The 23,279-nt window shown below is 39.9% G+C and overlaps 6 protein-coding genes across 10 annotated transcripts; 3 read left to right on the forward strand and 3 right to left on the reverse strand.

Annotated features, from left to right (window-relative positions):
• Positions 1–108: 108 nt before the first annotated feature.
• Positions 109–1,038, reverse strand: LOC110863301. The gene is made up of 2 exons (XM_022112575.2): positions 672–1,038; positions 109–605 (listed from the first exon to the last, which is right to left on the reverse strand). The coding sequence occupies exons 1-2, from the start codon at positions 854–856 to the stop codon at positions 179–181; spliced, it is 612 nt and encodes a 203-aa protein (XP_021968267.1). The 5' UTR covers positions 857–1,038; the 3' UTR covers positions 109–178.
• Positions 1,039–2,466: 1,428 nt separating this feature from the next.
• LOC110851898 (L-ascorbate oxidase) lies at positions 2,467–5,556 on the forward strand. The gene is made up of 7 exons (XM_022099833.2): positions 2,467–2,786; positions 2,927–3,407; positions 3,485–3,657; positions 3,876–4,115; positions 4,189–4,586; positions 4,683–4,935; positions 5,015–5,556. The coding sequence occupies exons 1-7, from the start codon at positions 2,618–2,620 to the stop codon at positions 5,227–5,229; spliced, it is 1,929 nt and encodes a 642-aa protein (XP_021955525.1). The 5' UTR covers positions 2,467–2,617; the 3' UTR covers positions 5,230–5,556.
• Positions 5,557–5,641: 85 nt separating this feature from the next.
• Positions 5,642–10,744, forward strand: LOC110863530 (sodium-coupled monocarboxylate transporter 1). 5 transcript variants are annotated; one of them, XM_035858247.1, is made up of 17 exons: positions 5,642–5,948; positions 6,028–6,049; positions 6,113–6,200; positions 6,594–6,645; positions 6,709–6,774; positions 6,844–6,861; positions 7,318–7,351; positions 7,428–7,650; positions 7,741–7,881; positions 7,974–8,088; positions 8,159–8,449; positions 8,537–8,623; positions 8,726–9,325; positions 9,398–9,678; positions 9,756–9,905; positions 10,012–10,151; positions 10,224–10,744. In XM_035858247.1, exons 1-13 carry the CDS (start codon positions 5,733–5,735, stop codon positions 9,209–9,211), a joined length of 1,839 nt encoding a protein of 612 aa, XP_035714140.1. In that variant the 5' UTR covers positions 5,642–5,732; the 3' UTR covers positions 9,212–9,325; positions 9,398–9,678; positions 9,756–9,905; positions 10,012–10,151; positions 10,224–10,744. The 5 variants fall into 5 exon arrangements, with proteins under 5 accessions (XP_035714140.1, XP_035714136.1, XP_035714150.1 ...); XM_035858243.1 differs by having other exon boundaries at positions 8,726–9,678; XM_035858252.1 differs by having other exon boundaries at positions 5,659–5,953; positions 8,726–9,678.
• A 4,074-nt stretch (positions 10,745–14,818) lies between these two features.
• On the reverse strand, positions 14,819–15,545 carry LOC110841768. Its single transcript, XM_022087462.2, has 2 exons — positions 15,412–15,545; positions 14,819–15,348 (listed from the first exon to the last, which is right to left on the reverse strand). The coding sequence occupies exons 1-2, from the start codon at positions 15,502–15,504 to the stop codon at positions 14,965–14,967; spliced, it is 477 nt and encodes a 158-aa protein (XP_021943154.2). The 5' UTR covers positions 15,505–15,545; the 3' UTR covers positions 14,819–14,964.
• Positions 15,546–16,992: 1,447 nt separating this feature from the next.
• Positions 16,993–20,458, forward strand: LOC118438725. The gene is made up of 6 exons (XM_035859401.1): positions 16,993–17,768; positions 18,659–18,894; positions 18,981–19,283; positions 19,358–19,587; positions 19,666–19,818; positions 19,914–20,458. Exons 1-6 carry the CDS (start codon positions 17,699–17,701, stop codon positions 20,122–20,124), a joined length of 1,203 nt encoding a protein of 400 aa, XP_035715294.1. The 5' UTR covers positions 16,993–17,698; the 3' UTR covers positions 20,125–20,458.
• Positions 20,206–23,111, reverse strand: LOC110844477 (dopamine receptor 2). The gene is made up of 9 exons (XM_022090693.2): positions 23,099–23,111; positions 22,874–23,011; positions 22,481–22,808; positions 22,229–22,337; positions 21,740–22,154; positions 21,493–21,663; positions 20,816–20,987; positions 20,495–20,738; positions 20,206–20,413 (listed from the first exon to the last, which is right to left on the reverse strand). Exons 1-8 carry the CDS (start codon positions 23,109–23,111, stop codon positions 20,654–20,656), a joined length of 1,431 nt encoding a protein of 476 aa, XP_021946385.2. The 3' UTR covers positions 20,206–20,413; positions 20,495–20,653.
• Positions 23,112–23,279: the final 168 nt, after the last annotated feature.

A 23,279-nucleotide genomic window follows, 5' to 3' on the forward strand; every position in this document is an offset into this window, starting at 1 on the left:
TGAAGAAAGAATTCAATCAATGCATTATTTTCATGGGTCTCATTTTTTGTGCATGCGACATATTTACCGGAACAAGCAGTCTTGTCTTGTGCAATTAATTGTGCAATATTTTCTGCATACATTGTAAAGCTATTTATTGACAAAGATTTACAAGTAAAAATAAATTCGTAATGTGTTCTCAATTCAGCACGATATGCTCATTCCCCAAGCAGCCCACCCTAACGGATCCTACGACTATGGTCCTCTCCATTGCCGTTGTCACTCCGTACCCTTCAGTTGCATCAGAATGGTAGACTTTCAGGCAGGCTGAAGGCCCCGTGAAATCAACTCCGGCGTACAATGCATAGTCTTTAATTCCAGTGGACGAAAAGACCTCAAAACTTTGTGGGGAGCTCAAGCTGTACTCTGGCGATGTCGTCGTAACGATGTCATCCACGGTAATATTGTCCCTGCTTGGAAAAAGGGCAATTGAGGACTCTTCCAGCTCCACGTTCAGGATCTTGGTGGCGGTGATTGAAACTTTTCCAGTGGGAAGGCCGGTCACACAAGAGTCTCGAAGTCCTCCGGTCACAATAGTTTTCGTTTCCCCATACTCGAGCACCCACCTGCAAATAAAATGTCATTTTTCACATACTTCTATTAGTATTGAGGACCCAGACATGTTTTCTTACACTCCTCGGCCCCTAAAACTGATCACATTCCACGAAGGTGCTGGTATCGTTAAGCTCTCAAATGTATACTGATAGTTTCTTCCAAAACAACCGTAAGAGTTTTCTCTATAGAATTGTGCGTACTGGGGAAATAAGGCTTGAATTGGGGAAAATATGCTTACAAGAAGAACTAATGATGTGATCATTTTGATCTACAAATTCTATTGAACAATGATGTTTTCTGTGAATATATGGGATAAAGAATGCACCTGGAGTGGAATTGAACGGTCAATGAGAACATGACCAGTCCTCACTAGTTATTCGCATTAGTATATAGATAAGTTAGTTCAGCAATAAATACGTATTAAACTTAATCTGTTTGTTATGAGGCTGCAGATCTATTTAATTGGACACGCCCGAATTCACACCCATGTCGAAATTCTTTGATAACCATAAAGGATTAACTGCTACGGAATATTTTCAGCCACTCTCAATCACATATTTACATATTTCGTTTAACTCGTCTTATTTATTGGTTCAAACGGAGTGGTAACGATAATTAACTGACGTCAACTGTTACCTGTTAACCAATATTTACCATAAAAAATGGAAGTCAAGACAAATGCCGATACAATTTTAGAATATTATTTTAACAATAATTGAAGTGAACCATGCTGTCATAATTATACATATGCGCTCATAGAATACATTATAATTAACGACAAGTCTAAAGACATCTAGATGCACGTAACTGTGCCTTCAGATGGATTGATGTTGTGTAACGGATATTATACGCATGAATTTTATATGAAAAATTTACAAATCCCGTAATATAATAATAAATAAATAAAATCATTTTCTGGAAATAACAATTCAATTAAACTATCACATCCTGCAATCAAAGGCTTATACACGAATTAGGCTGTTTGACAATTCATTCGCATTCTAGGGCATTCTTCAGTCCACGTGGACATTACCTAGTAATGAACAGTGTCTCACAATGTACTCACTCAATTTAGGCACTGAACAGCGATTACGTACATATTTACGAACATAGAGCTACATAATCCATGTACGAGAGACAATTTGTTGAAAGTTTATGGTTGGTACTCACTATAGGCATACATAAGTACGAGTATATATACGTCGACGACAAAGTGCAATTGTCCTCAATAAACAGTTTTAATAAAACAACCCAAACAATTGCGCAATACGTAATGTTTCCACTCTTATTTATTATTTATATAATTTCATGAAAAACTTTACGCGAGGCTTGAGTTTCAAGTGCTGAAAATCTAATCGACCAATTAGTTTCAAGTACAGTTCCAGGATATATGCTGACGTGAATTCATAGGCATTCTCTAAAAGATTACGGATAAAATTGCTGAATCGCATCGAATAAATCTCGTACATCTGTACTTATCTAGAACTATATAATTGTCTCATAATTATGGTCTTCATGGAAAATCTGAACTAATCTTACGATTAGTAATGCATTCGGCTACGTTTCACTGAAATTGAACGACGAATAGATACTGAATAACCGTACATTTCATAAAGGGGACGCAGCGTCATTTATGGATGAAAATACAATCAGGTTTAATTAATTGATGATGAGTTAAAATTATCTTAAGTGCAACTCGGTTTTGGATTGGTCGTTACCGAGCATGATACAGGCTCTACGAGAACACTTCTATGCTATGCATTGCAGACATGGGATCCTCGGTCAATTAATATTAACGAAACTACACTATTTTGTTGAGGTAGGATTACAAAATTAGTTCGATGAACCACATAAGATAATAAAGCACAAGGTTGTAACAATGTCAGTAATTGCAACTGACCAGTTTCGAATCTGCCGAGTACCAGAGCTGAACTTTGGCTTGAGGAGACTAGACCTATTTTTTACTGAGCTCCACTCATACGCGTATATGTACATACATAGTTACAGACATAATTAGCAAGATATGGAATTAGTTGCAAAAATATTCTGCTGCTTTTACGCATTGATTATAACAGTATCGTGTAGGACCATATTTTATGAACTAACTGCCAGCTACTTTGACGGGGCACCTGATGGCGTTCCCAAGAAAATTTTGGGTTTTAATAACCAATTTCCGGGACCTACTCTTCGAGGTAACTTGGATTTTTTGTGATTTTCCTACTTCGCAAAATTTACTTCAAAGCGTTGTAGAAGCAAGGATGTGTTAAGTTAAAGTGACAAAATCTGATGTAGCACACTGCTTACGGCATTTTGATTTTCGTGGTCCCCTTAGGTTCGAAAGGTGACTGGCTTCGCATAAAAGTGAACAACCAAATCCAGGACGGACAAACCACGACGATACATTGGCATGGACTGGAGCAGTTCTTGAGTCCTTGGCAGGACGGGCCGAGAATGCTCACGCAATGTGACATCCCGTACAATCACAGCTTTACGTATGAATTCGAACTACTTCAAAGTGGGTCCTACTGGTACCACTCGCATCACACGTCCCAGTACGCGGAAGGCTTGTGGGGCGTCCTTATTGTCGACAACACTCCAGCAGAAATTCATGCCTACGATGGAGAGTTTGTGCTCACTCTAAGCGATTGGTTTCATCTCCCTTCGAAACAAATGTCGGAATGGTATGAGGACGGTGGGCTGAGCAGAGGCGGATTACCATTCCCAGACTCATCGCTACTAAATGGACGCGGATATTATGACTGCAAGTTTGCAAACTTGAAAGGTTTGTCGTGTAATCCGTCATATGCAACGAGGTAAAAATACTATGACACATACATGAAATGCTGAATTAAATGACGATATGAATGACAATTTTTAAAAATATGACTAGATATCAAGTTCTGGAGGTGGAACGAGGAAAAACGTACAGATTTCGTATCGTGAATCCATCGACGATAGTCCTCCACATCTTTCAAATTCATGGTCATAAATTGGAAGCGATCGAGACAGATGGCGTTGACACGGGTCGTGTGACAGGAGTAGATCGTGTCACCGTCTCCACAGGTACAAATAAATCGAGCAGTTAGTTCGAATCATAAATTATTGTGCATGTGAATCTAATATCTTACAATGTTTTAATCACTTATTGTCATACTCATGAACATAGCTGAAGAGCTACATATGTATATTAGACCTAGCTTTCTAATCATATTTAGTTTCTTCCTCTAAACTCTATATGAGATGGTCTTAACTTAATTCACATAAATTAAATTTGACCCCAGGTACGCGCTACTCATTCCTCGTGAAAATGGACGGAAACCTGGATCAATACTGGATACAGTCCACCGCAGATCTCCTACCCTATAAAACAGATTATCCCAACATTAATCCTTATCCCGAGGCTTACAAAGCTGATCCTACAATGTTAGCCGTGCTGAAATATGTGGACACCAACGCCACAGCTTTATTGTCCCCTTCTTCCATTAACCCAAATGCAGTTCAGGGTCGACCGGAAATTCGAAGTATTTTCATATTTAAAATGCATAAGTTTCAAAATATCAGGATATATTTAATCATTTGGCATTACTGCTCTAGATTTTCCACTTCTTCAGTCTTTATTGGATGCTCGCAGTGTCAAAGCTCCGTCTGAACCAATTCTGGATGGGTTCACCTTGTATCCCAAGGACCCCCTAAATCTCCCATATGCCACAGCTCCATATCCAACCACCGTAGAGCTGGACAGTCCGACTACTTTAAATTACATGGACTGTGTTCCAGTTGGCGGGGAGGAAGCACCAAATTTTGTAAATCAGACCATCATAATTTCCATTCCAGACATTGACCACCCCGACAGCATACACAAGGTCGGATTCAACGATGTCAAGTATGACCCTTCCTTTCTCGACAAACCAGGATTGGTCAAAATGATCTTGAACGAAACTTTACCAGACTCCGTTCAACCCATCACAATTAATGGTTTCGGGGACGATTATGTATGATGATAAGATACAATAACATTAACATGACTAAACAAGAATTTACTTGGCGCATGCTTAACATCAGTTACATAAAATATATGTCTAATGCAGGTTGTGGAGTTGATAATAAGCGATTATGGAGACTCTGGTCATCCCCTCCACCTCCACGGTCATACCTTTTGGGTCATGGGTTATGGGAAGGGTGAAGAAGGTCCATTTAACGAGACACATCATCGACCCATATTACGGTCTGGTGTGCGAAAGGAGACAATGGCAGTACAACCGAGGTCATGGTTGGTTATTCGATTCAGAGCCAATAATCCAGGCTTATGGCTCTTCCATTGTCATATGAATTTTCATTTTGGTGAATTTTCTATTAAGTTAATGTATTTTAAAATAAAATTTAGCCTAAAGAAGTTAATATTATGCTCTTACTGGTCTAGAAAGCGCCATGGGGCTCGTCCTCGTGGAAGGTGGGGACATCGTCAAAGACTTGTATCCACTACCCAAAGATATGGTCAATTTGTGCAAGTTGTCAGGGATAGATTTGGCTGAAAAGAGTTCTTCAAACTTGGTGATGAGTAACCTCGAATTTCTCGTAGTTTTCTCCTTACTAAATACCGTCATGATGTTGCATGGGCTTTTCCTGGTGAGCTAGTAAATATTCAGTGCTGATGAATCTGTAGTCTGGGACTATAGTTTTTATGTAACTACATACATCCTCTTAAAAAGGCGAAAGTCTGAGATTTATCGGATATTGTTCACATCGATTAATAGGTTTAATTTTATATCAAGGTTCTGATAAGTGTATTGTCAATCTATTTATGCACGGTCTGCAATTATTTTCTTACATACATTAAATAAGCTACAATCACCCCGAGTTTGTAAATAATTATGCATGTCAATTGAGTTTAGTTAAAGTTATGCAAATCATAAAGAATAAAGGTCACAAACGATTAAAATAAAATCAATCCATCAATCAGTACCTTATCTTCTAAAAATTGTAATTTGCTCATTATTCACATCTGATATCTAATGAGATAAACTTACGTGACCATAATTAAATTTAATGCTCGCCCTTGACTGCAGTCTGCTGGGAACTGCCCTTTGTAAAACAGTGACGATTTGTCAATTGTCCTAAAAATACTCTGCTTTGCGAGGATGGGAGAGTGGAACAGCAGCCGACTCATTTTTGCGGATGACTACAGTTCCCTGTTCACATGGCACGAATATCTGGTCTTTGCGGCCGTCCTGACCGTGTCCATGGGCATCGGCGTGTTCTACGGATGCTTCAAAAAGAACAACTCCACTACGGAGAGCTTTCTGATGGGTGGGAAAAAGATGGGCGTCCTTCCCGTTTCTCTGTCGCTCATCTGCGTATGGTGACAATTTATTTATTTCAAACGAAGGTCATACATAAATTGCAAGACTTTACAATTTTTGTTTAAATTTGTAGAGTTTCGTATCAGCAATAACGAGTGAGTGCGGTGCATAAATATATTTACATACTTATTTTTTAGTAAAACAATTCAATTCTACAGTGTTGGGTGAACCTCCGGAGGTTTATTTCTATGGACTGATTTACATATACTTTTCTTTCGCCTTCATTCCAATGACTCTGAGTTTAAGGTACGGCATACGATACGCGTACATGGACCATTTGGGGTTGGAATCATCCAAACCCAAGTTTGGGTGATTTCTTAAACCAAGAGCAGTGGTACAATAATGTGGCTATTTTGTAGTGTAAGCATTCATGTAAATCATAGATTTTTTAAATTAATTGCTTGCTGCGATCCAAAACGAAGTATCATCACATAAGCACAAGTTGGAAATTCGTTTAGTCATGTGTGTGGATTATGCCAATCGAAAACATGTCGAAAACGATGATATGACCTATGAAAATTAAATGATGCATGCAATTTTTTCAAGAACCCAGCCAATTTTATTTTACCACTGATTTAAAATAATGTTTGCTCTTTAACTGGTAAAATTTTGTGTAAATTTTAATTTTACTGTATGTAGTTATCTTTATCTCCCCGTTTTCTTTCGTCTCCAATTAACATCGGCGTACGAGGTGCTTACAAAAATAATTTAATTGTCATAACTCGAATCATTTCCATTGTTTTCTTGCTTGCAGTATTTTGAACTAAGATTCAACAGAAACGTACGAATTGTTATTTCAGCTTCAGCCATAGTTCACTTGGTATGCCAATTTTACAATATTTTTAGACATATGTGTATGAACATAATTACGCAATTTTTTGTTTTCTAGATGATCTACATGCCACTTGTAAGTCACTGACAAAGTTGTGCAACTGAATAATATGCACTTCCAATCTTACAATGCGATGGTGTGAAGTGTAACCCTTCGATTTGGCTGAAATTTCGAAATTATGTGCTCCATGTCAATACAACCAACTTTTCTTCAGGCAGTTTGTGCGATGGTCTGAATTTAGCAAATTATTTGAGGTTGAAGTTGAAAAATGTGCAATTTTTATCACGGGAACTGGGAAGAGAATGGAAGTTGAGTTCTTCCTCCGCCTGTTAAAAATCGCCCGTTTTTCGACTTTGACCTCAAATATTTTGACAAATTCTGACCATCGCACTAACTGCCTGAAGAAACGTTGGTTGTATTGACATGGACGACACAATTTCGAAATTTCAACCAAATCGGAGGGTTACACTTCACACCAGCGCATTGTTAGTAGAATCGCATATTTAATTCCTGTTTTTTTTCTCACGACAGACAGTGTGGGGCCCATCCTTAGCACTGGATCAAGGTCTTTCTTAATTCGTGATAAACTATTACTTGCAATATATGGATTGTGTCTAAATTGAATATTATTATTTGCACAGTTGCTGGTCTGAACAAGTACATGACTTCCATTGTCATCTTTCTCGTATGTATAGCATATTCTTCAATCGGTGGTCTAAAAGCCGTTTTATGGTCAGATGCGTTTCAAGCGTTCGTCATGTTTGCCACAATGTTGACGGTGCTCATACTGGGAATCAGCAAGGTCGGTGGCATGGGTGTGGTCTGGGAGAGAGCTGAGGAAACAGGAAGAACAAATGTGCTTTTGTGGGTTATTTTTATCATATGCACAGATTTATGCATGCATACTTATTCTACGTGAAAGTGTACATGTGTAGACTGGAAATTTTCCTACAGGTTTGATCCAGACCCACGGACTCGCCACACGTTTTGGACAGGGACAATTGCAGCATTTTTCAGCTGGATACCACTATTTGCGGGGACCCAAGCTCAAATTCAGAGATATCTTTCCGTACCAACCATCCGAGATGCTAGAAAGTAACCTCGTAATACCTTGTCCCGATGTTTCATACATATTTATGAGATATTCAAATATGTACATTGCCCTTCTTGTGTACATACATTTCTAGATGCCTATTCTTCAATATGTTTGGATTATTTGCCGTCATAATCCTCTGCTCACTGACTGGTCTCATGATTTTTGCAAAGTACTATGACTGTGATCCCGTATCACTGGACAATCAGGTGAGGAGGGATTACACGCTCTGTACATATGCGCCTGGATTCTTAACTGATTTTGTCTGATTCCTAAAAGGTAGTCAGCTCTTCAGATCAGCTCGTTCCCCTATTCGTGATTGATGTCCTTGGAGATTATCCTGGTCTTCCAGGCTTACTCGTTGCAGGGCTCACTTGTGGTTGCCTTAGCTCGGTATCCTCAGCACTCAATGCCCTCCCGGCAATTATTGTCGAGGATTATGTGAAACATTATCGGACTGATTTGACTGATAGACAACTCGGATATATTTCCAAACTAATCTCTGCCGTGGGGGGACTCGTCTCGTTTTCCTTAATCTTTGTCATTGCCTCAGCAGGAAATATTTTACCTGTGTGTCCACTATTTACATACATATCGCCTTATGCTGTATTTACAAATAATAGTGAGGACACAACCTTTGTTTTTCTTTTGAAGTAGTTTGCATCTCTTCTTCACGGCACATTTCTCGGACCGATTGTAGGAGTTTTTTCTTTGGGAATGTTCTTTCCCTGGTCAAACGCATTGGTGAGTTTCTGTACATTTATGTAAATGACCAAATATTTGACTATTTGATTAAACAATTCATATCAGAATAATATTTAAAATATAGTTCACATTCATTTGCAGGGATCCATGCTCGGCATAATTCCGACTTTAGCAATCACACTCTTCATCGGAGTGGGTTCAATCCTGCAAGGTAACGAAGGGCTCCTTCCCGTGCAGAAACTTCCCCTTCGGACGGATGGATGCTATGTAAATGAGATGTTGCAGGACACCTTTTTTAGCCCGGCAGGAAAAGGGTGGAAGGACGAGGACTACTCCCCCTTAACCAAAATATTTTCCATCGCCTACCTCTGGCAACCCGCCATTACGATTATGTCCACCCTTATTTTTGGGATGTTATTCAGCATCATAATCAACGCTTCGGGAGGAAATAATGGGCGTAAACGTCGTGTCAAGTCCAGATATTTGTCACCACACGTGTTGTCAATGTGGGTATACATTTTTGGGAGTGAAAGAATGAAAAAGTGGGTCGAATTTGAAGAAGATGAAGATGTTGCTAGAAATAAAATTGATAACAGTGACAATAAATCTGAAATTTCTGCAAAGTAGAAAATAATACTGAATTGTTCCGATGTGCATAATTTTGCAAGTCCACCCACACAACGATATTTGGATGTTTATGTATACTGAATTGTTGCGAGAGAGTGAAACCACAACCAGCATGTAAGTAATAGCATTAAAAATGATCCGAACTGATCCTGAGGCCAGACCCGGATGCGACTGTGTGTGTTTCAGACAAACAAGACGCATTCTCTATCTCTGCTGATTTCTCTGCTATTTAAAGGGTGAAAGTTGGGGAAGTTGGCTCAGTTCAGGATCAACTCTCTTCGTGCTGCTACTGCCCGTAGCTTTCTCCGCTACGCGTTGGTCTCTTCGTTTCAAGAACAAGATCCTGACTGTGAGTGGGTGATATTTATAAATAAATTAGGTTGGGGAAGTTGAGAAAAGGTTCGGGTCGTGTGTGTCGGAGAAAGAGTTGCACGCAAGGTAAATGCAACTAGACGCAGAAAAGTGAGGTAATTGATATACCATGTAATACCTCGAGTTATACTAAAAAGTAGAATTTCCTGACATCACTATTTGCAACTGGCAGTGCGAAATGTCACAAACTGGGAGCACAACCAGAACGGTGGGTTCGCTTGGCTCTTCCACGGATTCTGGCAACGGTGGGGGTGGCTTCCACTCCCACAAGAAGGACCAGAGGAACAAACAAAGAAAAATTGTGCGAATTCTCACTGTCGTGGTATGAAAACTGCTCATAGTTAACAACTTTTCAAAGTTTTGGTGCTGTCATCTTAACATGGAACAAGTGCTATGTATGTTTTCTGGAACCATTGCAATATTTCCAGGCTTATATGATGAGCGTCTCTACGGTAGCTCTTGTCCTGTCCGCGTACTACCTCTTCATCTGGAAACCCACTCCAGCCGAGCCTCTCACTCACTTAAGAAGGGCCACCGACTCTCCCACAACGTCTCACCATTTTTACAAGTATGTCGTTCTTAGTTTTTATTTATTTTATAACCACTTATTTATTTGTCTCGTCTCCTCCTCATCTTTCAGTCGCCAGACATTCTCCGTTCTTCAGGCCCCCCTGGCAGCGAGCAGCACAAGCGGACTTAACGCACGCAGGAGCAGCAAGGAATTCCTCCCTCCTCCACAAAGCCTTGTAGGCAAGGAGGAGGAGGAGGAGGAGGAGGAACAAGAAGACCAAACAGGACCATCGAGCCCTCCATATTCTTCTGACGATGGTAACAATTATGACGATGAGTCCAAGTCAACCTCAACGCCACAGAGAGCACCGGCATCAGCCCCAGAACTTGGACGAGTTAGCAGAACCACACCCAACCTCTTAAAAATAATTGCCCCGACAATGGCTCCAATTTCTTAAAGTTTCAATGCCTCGACATGTGCACTCGTTGTTAAATATAAATATTCAAAAGATCTCTGTTAATTGTACATGATAAAGACATATATATTGCGCTAATGCAACACATCGAAACATTAGATTGTGTCGATTTACTGTAAAGTTTGTGATTTACTTACTCATTACGTAATTAAAATAATTTTACATTTATTCTAAATTGCGCATTCGTGACCTTTTTACATATTTTCGTCGTCCTTATTAGATTCCATGCCAAATTCATCATCATCTCCCGTCTCAAACAAAAAGATGCATTGTCAGAGCGAGAGAACTTTCATCGCTTCAGTAAAACCCGAGAAAAAAAGTTTCTGGGTTGTGATTCGCCATGTCTGCGCCTATGGCTTGATTATACTGATTGAATTCCAAGTTGGGCAGAACAAACACTAAAAACTCAACAAAGTGCATAAGTACGTGAGCATGGAATGTTCCGAGAGGTATGATGTTCATCCTCATGATTCACGATGGAACGAGAGAAGGAACGAACCCATCAAATCAAACAACTCGTCCATATGCACATCCATCCATCCAATTTCTGCAGAAGGATGATGAGAAAGTCGTGGTAGCAGCAACTTCATCTCCTTCGTCCGTGTCTATATCGACTGAATTGACGACCTACGCCATGTTGTTTACATTCACTCTCTTTTATGTCTCTTCTACTTACTTTAGCTTCATTTTCACACGTCCTGCTTCCTCCGTTTGCTTGTATGTATCTACATATGAACTGTATCTGGATGAAATGATAATTGATTTCCGAAACTGGTTTACAACCGTCGGCTTAATTTAACGAGCAATAAAATAGAATGAAAACGTGACCCCTCCCAGCTCACACACGCGTGGCTCTTTTATGCTAGGTTGTCGGGATATTTTGGTCTATACTTATGTAGGTATATGAAAATATGTATGTACTATACGTAGTTTGCGTGTATAAGATAGTGAGCCAGAGATGATTAGTGATGATGATGATGATGGTGGTGGAAGGCTGGTGTGTGAATCATTTTACTTTTGATTTAATCTAGCAGCCCAGTTATTAGCTAATTGCTTCATCAAATCAAAACGTATAATCTGATATCTGATGGACATGCATAGTATTAAGTATATGGCAACATTGGGTAATATAGTTTTCACCATCCATGTTTCTGCCCGACGTATGAATATATGCAAGTTTGCACATTGGGACGTTACAGAGTGGTCCAGAGCTCTTGTTATCTGTCGAAGTCTGTTTCGGACATTTCTAGGATTTTGGACAAATGCCAACTTCTTGAGACCTGAGGCCATATTGGGATTATTCTACAGAAAAGGGAAGAAAGGTCCAACATAGGCATATCCACGCCAGAGTCAAAATAAAGGCTCCCGTGAGGTATGCCCATTCAGGTTGCGTATGCCGAGTCGTTTTTATTCTTTGCCAACTTTTCCCAAGCAAACTTTGGGGTGAACATTGCCATTACATCAACATCACAAATATATATGCTTCCGGTGTGCCGAGAGTGGTAGAAAATGATGATGATGATGCTGTTCTTCACCATGAGGTACACGACTCATTTGAGATATACGACATGCACACATAGCGTTCCTCATTCGGAGAAAAGGGACAGAAAGGTGCAAAGTATGTACAACTGTTGTATAACCTCGATAAGCGAAAACGAAACACTTTGCAATAATCGGAAACTGAGATATACATCAGAATGTCATCATATATTACGAGATACAAAATTTTATGTAACGAAAATTCCAACCAGGAAATATCTGTATGAATCCTTCAAACTCCATTTCAGAAAACTTTGCACTTTGCACTAAAAACTGTATATTCTCCGCTACGAGAGAGGATCTGTCTCCAGTTTATTACAATATAATAATAGACGACGAGTCCACCACGGCTGCCTACTTTCTCTTTTCTCCAGCCAGCAGCAGATCAATAAAGTGGGTCAGTCGCCTGGCCAAATGGGAGAAAGCAAAGCAAAGAAGCACGGCGAGTGTATAATGCTGCCAGCAACCGCAGTCCTGTAACGCTTTTTTTTACAACTTGGAAACAAACAATGCGATCAAATCAAAGTGCACTCTGTATCGTCCAGCGTGAGTAGTTTGGACGGATACGACGGGGGAAATAAATGTGACGCACTTGTGCAGCAGCTCTTCGCCATTACTTCAAGTCTACGTGATGCGGATCTATGATGAGAACCCGGCCGTGGTTCGTACTGCGTCCTCCTGACGCGAATGAAATGTGCAGGCTTTACTAATGCCCTTCAGACCAGGGGACGACTGAGCAATAAGGTTGTTAAAATTTAAGATGGTTTACTCATTCTGCGTCTCCAGCATCTTGTACTAAACACTAAACACCAGACTCACATACATATAATGTGGTGATTAGGTTTGAAAAAATTAATTATTTGTTTTAAATTAATAGGCAGCATAATTTATATTACTTTTTAATTGGATTGGAAAGATTCTTAAATTTTACTCTCACGTGAATATTGTAAATATCGATTTTTTTTCCTGCAGAGGAAAAACTTTTGTTGTTCAATTTGAACTTTCTCTTGTAGAAAATAAGCATCGTAATCTCTTTTTACTGCTTTCATTCCTCAATTTGCAATTCAATCTGCATTACAATAAATCTCTGTCACGTCACGTCTCGTTGAATTATTATTCAGTTCATTGCTTCACCCACTAGCGAGTAGATACGTGTAGAGTTATCATATAGGGTTGGGCTGGTGTAGTTTGGGCTGCTCGGCGGATGCATAATGAAGCGTAATGCGATGCAATTCAACGGAAATGCGAGATGAGGAGAGAACTTTCCTTTTCTGTTATTCCGGACAAGTTGTGGTTGGTGGCAGGAAGGTCCTGATTCTGGCCCTGGATCTGGGTCATCATCATCTTTCTAGCATTTCCTTACAATCTGCGCCGTTTTATGATCACAGAGTCGCAGCAGCAGCAGTTACATGCATACAAGGGTGAAATTTGAACGAGGTCGTGTCCCAATTCCCAGAGGGATGTCCCACATCTACATCTCATCATTTCCTTCGTAAGTGTATCGCAGGAGAATGAAATGTTTGATTATCCGTCATCCTCAATGCAACGGTGTATTATTCTTTTTTGAGGCAATTTTCAGACTCGGGTTTCAGATAATTTATGATGCACAGCAGATAAAAGTGAAATTGGACGACGGTCTTGCGTCAATGGAAATTAAATTGCTACTTTGGAGGAGAAAAGAACCAGTTGTTCAGTTTTTATTAGCATTACGAGATTGGTCAGGATAGTTTAGGTTAGCAAAAAAAGTATTTGTGGGGTCAAGGCTCCGGGAAACTATTTGTCTTGTAATAAAAAAAGAATCTCTTTCGCAGAAACTGGGGGAAAGATGGTGTGTCCTTATTGCTTGTCCTCATTTGCTCCAAATCTCTCCTGTTCTGGAGTATCTGCCTACCCAGATTCTCCAGAACCAAATAGTGCTCCGCTTGCAGAAACTTGACCCACTTGGCAAACACGCCGTCTTGTACGCATTTGATCTTATCTTTAGGTATGGACTCCTGGTATAAAGTTTATTGGTGTTTTAACTGCGCTTTGACTATGAGCAGCAGCCCTATAAAAAGAATGAAAAACTGACATGAAATTTGACACCCTGAGTTTTATCTAGCTATCTAAAATGCAATTTTATGTGGAGATGACAGAAAATCGAGTAAGTGCACGTAACTTTTGAGGGGTTACATACATTAACGATGGATGGAAGAAGTCAGGCCACGTAAATTCCTTCCCATCCATCCATTTCGAATGTTTATTTGTTCAACGTGTATGCCAAGAGAACACGGAAGAGTGATGAACTGGCTGTCGTAAATCTGAACCAAAGTCAAAAGTGACACATGCTACTGAACAGTTCTCTTATGCAATCAAGCTTACTCAACGATCCCAAATACATAATTCAAAGCCACCCGAGTGGATACAGAAATTCCAAAATTTAAGTTTTCTCGTCGAATACATCTTTCCCATCCATAACAAAAGGAAAGACGTACAGGAAGAATGCAACGAGGAGTTTGCTTATTTTTTTAACGTGGTCTTCAACAGTTCTTAGTTGTGTTCTTATCTGCTGGTGAAATGAGAGTAAGTTGAAGGGCAAATCGCACCGTCCACGGCGTGGCACATGATATTACCACAAAGAAATGTGACCCTCACAAATATTTCTTTCATCAATTTGTCCACATCTGATGAAATTATTTCAAGTAAATGAATCCCATTTAATGTACATACATATATGCAAATATATATATTTATATACTTAATGACAAAAATGAATGAGAATCTCCAGTCATAAATTTATGCCTTAATTTTCATAAATTTCAAATTGACAAGTGTACAAGATTTCGAATCGATCCTTTCGTACATATCTCAAAGATTTCAAAAATAGCCCCCTCGCACAGGTTGTGGCACAACAACGGCATCATCATACCCACCGCCGCCGGAGTAATAGTTGTTGTAATATGGGCGGCTGTAACTATTGTAGTAGCCGTATTGGGAGCTGGGGTACCACCCACCGTTGTTGTAGTAGCCGTAGGCCTGCGTATTATAATACGGCCTTTGGTAGTAGCTGGAGTAGTAGGGCTGGTAATACCCGCCGATCTGTCGCTGCCCCCTGTAGTAGCTCGAGGGTTCTGGCTCGTAGGTCGAAAGGGCCGCCGTTTTGGCAGGAACCTCCGCCAATGTGGGGGACGAGATGAGAAGTACCAACGTTGCAAAAATCATGAGAAGGGACGCCATCAAAGATGCCAACTGAACTTCAGCCTGATTTTAAAATAAAATATTATCGTTTAAAATATCGGAAAAATTAACTGTTTTAAAACTTACCATTTTCATACTCAGACGTTTAGTTTCAGATATTTTAGCAGCGGTTTCAGGCACGTATTCCACTAAAGTTGCTGCTTGGTGTGTGACACTCATCTCAATGTATCATCATCTTTTATATCATTCATGTCTTTACTTTAGAACACGTTAATGGCACGAGTGTGTGTACTCGTCTAATTTGCGGGCCACAAATTATGTAATATCGACGATCCGGAACATCACTTGCAACAAGTTCACGTAGGTGGCAAGTGTCGAACGAATAAATATTATTCATGATTATTTTGCAATTTCAACAATACCATAAAGTTTCAATCGAATTGATGGGGGATCTATCAGGGTAGTTAAAAGTAAGTAAACAGATAAAAGTGAGAGTGCATGACATAATAATATGGACTACTGATGACACCCGCAATTAGCAAAGACCTAAATTTTATATTGGTTTGCAATATTTATTGATTTGTACAATTCAGTGTCACCCTACAAATAATGCTATATTAACACTTACTTTATTGCTCCATGTACTTCCTTAACTAGTATTAATAATGCCTTCTCATTATGGTAACAGTCTTTCAAGAAGGTTCAAGAAGATAACGTTACCGTTTTTGCCAATATTAAAAATGTGCACAATTTTTTATACAAGTGCGATCTGAAATTTCACAAGAGGCCATTTAAAATTATTGCACATTTATCTCAACAATTATAAACTACATCCAAATGCAATATCATGAATTTACGCAAATCAATAATGATGAATCGTGTAATATTTTACTGTTTGGAAATGCATCGTAAAAAATAAGCAACTCAATTGTAATTGTAAAAGAATTTGCATTCAACTCAATTTTCAATTTTACGAGTTCTGGTAAGCAGCTTCATTTTTTATATTAATGCACTGTTGTAACCCAAAAATCGAACACCATGTTGGCATTTCAATTCCTCCTCATTGTGACATTTTTCATTCCTCCGGTAATCCGCGTACATAGATAATTAATGCTTAAACTGTTTGTAATAAATAATACAGTGATAAAAATAATAACAGAATATAGACTTTAGGTACAACTGACGCACACGTGGAAGCACTTTGTGTCGCATTCGTGGATTAGCGATTGGGATAAAATTGCGAAAATAGTGGAAACGCACCACTTGCATTATGATCACTGGCAATTGCGTCTTCACTCTTCAGTCTCCTCGTCGTCGTCGTCAGAAACATCATCATCCGAAGTAGTCAGGTCGGTAGCTTTTCTTAAAAAAGTCCAAATATTACATTTTAAACCAAGTCTACTTACTGTTTACTTTGTATTAGAACCACTTTACCATTTTCCCCACCAAAGACGAAAGCTTTTAGAACGTCCAATTCTTCAAGAGGTGGGACGAAACCACCACATAAATTGCATTCTTCGTCAGAATTGGGCCAGCACAAGTCGGAAACGGAAGAAGAACCCCTCGTTGCACAAGCCTTCATGTTTTTCGTGACCAACTGGGGATGTTTCAATGTGACTGGATTCCTGAGCTTTTATGCGGAATACAACACGGAAGCTGCGGAGGACGCTATGATAGCAACGAACCAAAATCACGAACTTCTCAAGGAACTCTCTACTCTCGCTCAGAATGAATTGGAAGAGGAAAAGTTAATCAGACAAGCCACCTAAACAAGTGATTCAGATAGCGATAAAAGTTCCTACACCGTGCGTGTTCTTTCTCGGAAGCGTAATCAATCATTGCATGGCATGACACGACTACACAACAGAACAATGCGTTCTTAAGACACAAGTCAGACTAAAATTATGCTATAGTGATGATGATACAAAGAATAAAGCATACGGGAAGAAGTTAATAACGCAAGTGTACGAAACCAATTTATGCATTTCGCAACATATGTAATACTAATGACATGATATCACCCTCACGCCACATGGAAAGCTATGGATGGAGAGAGGAGGGCGAGCTAGGGGGCAGATCGACCAGGTGGTGGAGAAAGTAGTTGGTGCGAACTGTTTCTTTGGCGTTTTTGGTATTTGGAGAAAGTGAGGACTTGGAGGATGTGCGTGTTGGCGTGGACGTCGTGGATCGATACACGCTGCTGCTCTGCTATATAGTGGTGACTACTGCCTCACACTTTCTCCATCTGGCTCAGCTACCTCCTCGTTCGTTTCCTCCTCCACTTTCCCTCACACTTTCTCAGCCGCACGATGCTGTGAAACAGGTTCATCCACCTCCTCCATTCTTTCGCCGAGGTCTTCACCACTTTTAGTTTTACTAAGCTTGAGTGGCACAATCATCATATTTTGTTCGCATGGAGGTGGGCAAAGGATTTCTCCAGTTGCAGGAAGATTACAGCCGGAGATCAAGTCTGCATCCGACAAGTAAGCCAAATATTTTGTACACTAGTCTTACCATTTACCAACGCTGTTATGTTTGCAGCAAGAGTTTTTACGCACACTAATCCAAAAATCCATGCTGTAATAAGTACTTTATATTTCAAAGCTACTTTTCTTAAGCCTTAAAATTAAGCAAGACTTGATAAGTACCAAGATACTTCAAGATAGGTGGTCATACTCGATGATTTCTGTAAATAAAATTGCTGTGTTCGTCACTCGCTTCTACATGTACATATAACCCAATTGATTCATCACGCCAAGCCACTGAATAATTAATGGATTGTCCCAAATTTGTTTTCGTCACTCTCCTGGGTAGTCCTTACTTTCACATTACTCATCAAAGCAGGGAGGAGCAAGGCGAAATGTGTACATATGTCCCGATATGTGAGCAGTAGCTAGTAACACATTCTGCATACGCAACAGAAACTCTAAATATTTGAGGTGTCCATACTTTGGAATCCATCCGTTGTCTCCAATTCCTGTTTCTCATTCTCATTCATTATGCACACCATTTCTCCGCCGCAGCAGTGAAGGACAACACCTGGAGAAAGGACAACACCACAGATACTAAAATAAAATGCGGGCTATTTTAGGACTTTATTGTGTCGTCAGCTAAAACCATGCGTACCATACTTCCAAATTATGTATGCCCTCGACTTTCACCAGTTATTAGCATACCTGGTTATTATACACTAACCCGCACCTATGTCAATATATTGCGTACTTATCCTTAGTTGATCAATGATATAAATAAAACGTAAATACGCAGTAATTTTAAATCTCTGTCCAATTATTGGACGAAATTATGAAATTGATTGAGGAATTACAAGCTAAACGAAGCCCATGACAAGTCTGAGAGCATTTTGTTCCTACAGTTGGAGACGCGTCCATATTTGCCTATGCCACTCGAGTGGGATGCTGTGGTTGTTGTTCCATTAAAGTGGAACGAGATGAGGACAGGTTTCGAATCGGACGTCTAAGTCTTGCCCCGTATTGTCATCTGGCCCTCCTTGTTTTTGGACTGTGTTTCCTCCTGGCCGGTGCAGTACTGACAGGATTGGCGTATAGTCATCCTCAACAACATGCTCCACTAATTTATTCGCAGTTGAAGGTGTGCCATCAATACATAACTCCTTTACTACATACACTTCTTTACATGATTTGAGCGCATTTTATTTGCCATTTATTACTCACTAGCAGGGAGAAGATTCCCAAGAAGAGCGGGTGGCAGGTCCTCTTTTTCTTGTCGTGGGTCTTGGTCTCCTTGCCCTCGGAGTTGGCTTAGCGATGCTTGGTTGCAAACTTGAAAGGGCAGCTGCTCGCCAAAGATCTGCAATGAGTCGATTCAGTTTTGAGTCCGGGGGAAGCAGAAGTGTGGACATATTTGCCAATCTGGATGATATCAGGTCTCAAGGTGGAGATTCTTCTCACAGAAGAGGCTCATTTTTTGGTTCGTCTTTCAATCAAACTAGAAGGTCCACATTGTCGACAATTGCTCAGGTATCTTCATCGTGACTGCTTCATCTTTGTAGCTGAAATTTAGCATGAGTTTCATTTGGCTTTGTTCTGAGCAGGCAGTCCCCCTCGGGTTTTTCATGACAGAGTCTCCCCGCACTCCGAAAACCCCGACCACAGTAAATCCTCCCACTAACAATTCCACTACTGCGACCACAAAGCTTTCTGACGAGTTCCAAGAAGTGGAATTGGGCAGTCCGACCAGAGATGACGAATTTACGCTCCCAGCTCTTACCCTTCGTCCAAGTATTATTCCTATCCCCATGTTCTTATCCTCTAATCGGTTGAGGTAACAATTAGCTGTTATTAAATATAAATAAAGTTCAAATCTGAAGTTGTATTAAAAATTAAGCTCTCTTTTTTTAAGTGCTGGACATCATCAGCATGAAATACCGGTCCCATCGAGAAGTGATGAGCCATTTGGGTCTATCGCGTCCCTTAGTGGACCTCGTGGAAGTATCGCTTCTTTCCCTGCGCCACGATTCACGGCGCACATCAACAATGTGGCCGTGCCAGAAACGTAATAATTATTAATTGGTCACTGGTGCTCATTACTAAATTAATAAATAGCACTGGTGCATGAACGAAAACCCTATTTTTTCTGGATCAATGCAGAAATGGGCTCCCTCCAATTCATGTAATGGGCACTGGCAATGCACTCACAGCCTCGCCAAAACAGGGCGCACGACCAAAGCTTCGAGCGACAAAGAGTGAAGATCGCCCATCATTTGAAGGGGACATTTTAAATGTCAGTAATTGCTCCACTGCTGGAACCAGCTCTACAACAAACGCAGAATCTCAGCGGCGACCCCACTCTGGGTCGTAGTTAATTGGTGTGATTACATATTTTGATGGTTCTCCAACTTAGAATGCATGAATGCTTATATAATTATTTATATTTTCAAGCTACGAGTGTCAATGATTTATTGAGATAATGGATTGACAACGATGTTTGTCACTCAAATATTGAGGCTTATCATATACATTTAATAATGTGATGAAATATTCTTCAGAGTGTCAGTAAATCACAAAAAGAATGTGATTAGGTTGGATACGTGCATCACCACTGGTCGCATGATTGGACTTTTGACTGTGGCAAAAGATTTTGAACAAAACTATGAATAATTTTGAAATAAAAAATTACTATTATTATCCATCATGCGTAATTGACTTATCATACTAATTTTTTAGCTGACCTTATTCTGCATAATTCCTGAACTATTCCCGTCTCGCAATAGAAAGTTCAGTCTGCAAATGATCGTTCGTTCATCCATCCATGGTTAAAGCGTTTCCAGTTATTCCTGAATTGATTCAAATTTTCCACAGGACCTTTTGCTGCCAGTTATGTATTATTATCATCGCTTCACATAACTCCACGCCCGGGTTGCTGCCATTTCCACTCTTCTGTATCTATTACAACATAGCATTCTCGCAAACGCCCTGAAAAAACGTAAACATGTTATTCCACAAAGGATCACTTTTGTTAAATTTATAAATAGGCTTAATTCTTGTCTTACTTTCTAAAATCAGGGGATTTAATCGTGTATATCAACGGGTTCATGAGGCTGTTAACCCATCCTAACCAAGTAAATAGTGAAAAAAGTAGCGAGTTTTGGAGACCACACTTTGGACACAGTCCAGATATCACATTTAGCACAAAGAATGGCATCCAACAAATTATGAACACGCCTAGTAATAAATACACATAATCTTAACTATGATCAAATATATTAAGGGCCCGGGGGAAGTTGCTTAGAAATCATGTCAACTTTGACCATAAAATTCAGCAATGCGCAAGAGGGCACATTTTTCAAATTATGTTTAATTTGTTAATCATATCTTTAGGTTTTACTAACTTTTTTTTTGACAATGTGCCCTCTTGCGCAGTGGAGATATTTGGTCATAAAGTGAGCACAAATTGGCTTAGAATTGCAAAATTGATGGCATGAATTGCATTTTGAGTATCCATGGAACAAAAGAAAACAACTTTTTCAAAAACTTGAGGGAAAAGTGATCAAACAAAAGCTTTTGGACGTGAGTGTACCATAGAAACGGTGTCAATTAATCTTTATAGAGTAATAAATAATCCTAGATTCCTAGCAATTATTGTTGCTAACATAAAATCAATTTTCGAAAAGTAAATCTTCCCCCGAGCCCTTAATGATTATAATATTATTTACATCCAGCCAATTACCCAAAACAATTGCCAATGTCTTTGCTGCTTTCTTCTCCTTTGAGAACCTGCTCAGCTTTCTCCTAACCATTGATCCACGATTTTTCATGAATGTCACAGGGCTATCAGGACACTCGGATGTTGATGCGGTAACCAGTTTAGCTTCCCCCGCAGGACCCAAACTTCCAACAACTAAAAAATTGCTTATACTTTATATGGCCCATTTGAGGAGTCGCATGGTAAGTATCGACTCAACATTTAAGCTAACCCGTCAAAGGTCTCATTTCCATGGGCCGTCCATTTGGAGGCGTTGCGGTGGGAAGGCTGAACCTTTCACCCCTGTTCCTGTTGGACCCACCCCGATGAATCCGCATCCTTAATTTCAATTCCAACTCTTTGTCATAGTAAAATTTTGCTCCCATTTCAATACTTCTGGTTTGACGGACAGCAGCCCGATAGATTCGAAAGTACGTGTAGAGCATGACGACGAGGGGCAGGTAAAAGGAGATCATGGAGGAGGCCAGAAGATACAGGGCGTCCTGAGTAAAGAGACACGTTTCTGGGGGGAAGGGTGACGTCCGTGTCCACCTCCAGTACAAAATAGCTGGTAATGAGATTCCGACGGAGCAGGCCCACACTCCAAAGATCAACCTGGCTGACATCAAGGGGGTCATTTTTGAAGGCTGTAAAAAAGCAAGTATGCAGGTTCATGTAAAACATTGCATACTTGACAGTAAATAATAGAATCGGATCTCACATAGGAAAATGGCTCAGAAATTGCCCAAAACCGGTCTAGTGAGATTACACAAAGGTTAAGAATGGAAGATGTCGCAAGAAGTACGTCAAATGCTCTCCAAAGGTCACACCTGTTGTACAAATTTAATAATTTCACATTTTACAAATATAAATAAATAACACTAATGTATTAATTATGTACAACGGCAATCTCAATACTTGACGTATTTTATTGAAGATAACAAGTCACTTTAAATCATGTGGTCATTATTACCACAAAACTCCGAATAACCATCTCTGCCCAAGGAGCTCTGTGAGGGCTTCGAAGGGTATGACCACTCCTCCGACGAGTAGATCGGCCATGGCCAAGGACGCAATAAAATGGTTGCTGGGCGAGTGTAGGCTCGCCTCCTTCCAGATTGAGACCACGACGAGACCGTTCCCTATCACGCTGCACAAGGAAGTGATCGTCAGGAGGACGAACACGATGTAAGGTCGGGCTCCGAGGTCTTCTTCCTCAAGAATAGCGTCCAATGTTGTGGTTTCCAGTTCATTTTCAATGGAAATAGAGGTTGTCGGGAAGTTGCTTGAACTTGAGAATACTGAAGTGAGATCCATTTATTGGGAGATTTATTGTGCAATTAATTAATTTGATCTTCCAATTCACCTGACACCTGAGCGATTATTGCATATTGATGGGCACGACTCAACAGGAATGGGACGTGGGACCTGGAGATGAGTTTCTGAACACAACCCAGTAGTAGAATGATGCGATGGTGGATAAAGGGTGATGATAACCAGAAAGCTTATCGTGTTCAAGCTCACTCACTTTTATGGCTTGTTGAGGATTATTACAGAGGTTTAATGTAAGAATGAAGTTATGCATGCATACATATGTACGACATATAATCAGTATGTACATTGTTTGCTATGCCACCAATTAATTGTGTGCGTTAGTACTTTTGTACGTGATTGATAAGTGGATATCAATTGGATGGGCCATGCCAAGTTTTGTTATTTATTTACAAACTATAAGGAAAAACCTGTCATATCCTTTTTTGCATGGCGAAACT

Source organism: Folsomia candida, unplaced genomic scaffold (assembly GCF_002217175.1).
Source record: "Folsomia candida strain VU population unplaced genomic scaffold, ASM221717v1 Fcan01_Sc001, whole genome shotgun sequence".
Classification (NCBI taxonomy): Eukaryota; Metazoa; Arthropoda; class Collembola; order Entomobryomorpha; family Isotomidae; genus Folsomia; species Folsomia candida.

Coding starts and splice junctions, on each gene's coding strand:
- LOC110863301 (XM_022112575.2), bottom strand. CDS start 856: ATGATCACATCATTAGTTCTTCTTGTAAGCATATTTTCCCCAATTCAA. Junction 606..671: donor AGTTTTAGGGGCCGAGGAGT/GTAAGAAAACAT, acceptor TTTTATTTGCAG/GTGGGTGCTCGAGTATGGGG.
- LOC110851898 (XM_022099833.2), top strand. CDS start 2,618: ATGGAATTAGTTGCAAAAATATTCTGCTGCTTTTACGCATTGATTATA. Junction 4,116..4,188: donor GGGTCGACCGGAAATTCGAA/GTATTTTCATAT, acceptor TTACTGCTCTAG/ATTTTCCACTTCTTCAGTCT. Junction 4,587..4,682: donor ATGGTTTCGGGGACGATTAT/GTATGATGATAA, acceptor TGTCTAATGCAG/GTTGTGGAGTTGATAATAAG.
- LOC110863530 (XM_035858243.1), top strand. CDS start 5,733: ATGGGAGAGTGGAACAGCAGCCGACTCATTTTTGCGGATGACTACAGT. Junction 6,050..6,112: donor TTTCGTATCAGCAATAACGA/GTGAGTGCGGTG, acceptor TCAATTCTACAG/TGTTGGGTGAACCTCCGGAG. Junction 8,089..8,158: donor CCGTATCACTGGACAATCAG/GTGAGGAGGGAT, acceptor GATTCCTAAAAG/GTAGTCAGCTCTTCAGATCA.
- LOC110841768 (XM_022087462.2), bottom strand. CDS start 15,504: ATGAGTGTCACACACCAAGCAGCAACTTTAGTGGAATACGTGCCTGAA. Junction 15,349..15,411: donor AACGTCTGAGTATGAAAATG/GTAAGTTTTAAA, acceptor TTTTAAAATCAG/GCTGAAGTTCAGTTGGCATC.
- LOC118438725 (XM_035859401.1), top strand. CDS start 17,699: ATGGAGGTGGGCAAAGGATTTCTCCAGTTGCAGGAAGATTACAGCCGG. Junction 17,769..18,658: donor ATCAAGTCTGCATCCGACAA/GTAAGCCAAATA, acceptor TTGTTCCTACAG/TTGGAGACGCGTCCATATTT. Junction 19,588..19,665: donor TTATCCTCTAATCGGTTGAG/GTAACAATTAGC, acceptor TCTTTTTTTAAG/TGCTGGACATCATCAGCATG.
- LOC110844477 (XM_022090693.2), bottom strand. Junction 22,338..22,480: donor TGGTTATTCGGAGTTTTGTG/GTAATAATGACC, acceptor TTTGTACAACAG/GTGTGACCTTTGGAGAGCAT. Junction 20,988..21,492: donor GACATTGGCAATTGTTTTGG/GTAATTGGCTGG, acceptor ATTTATTACTAG/GCGTGTTCATAATTTGTTGG.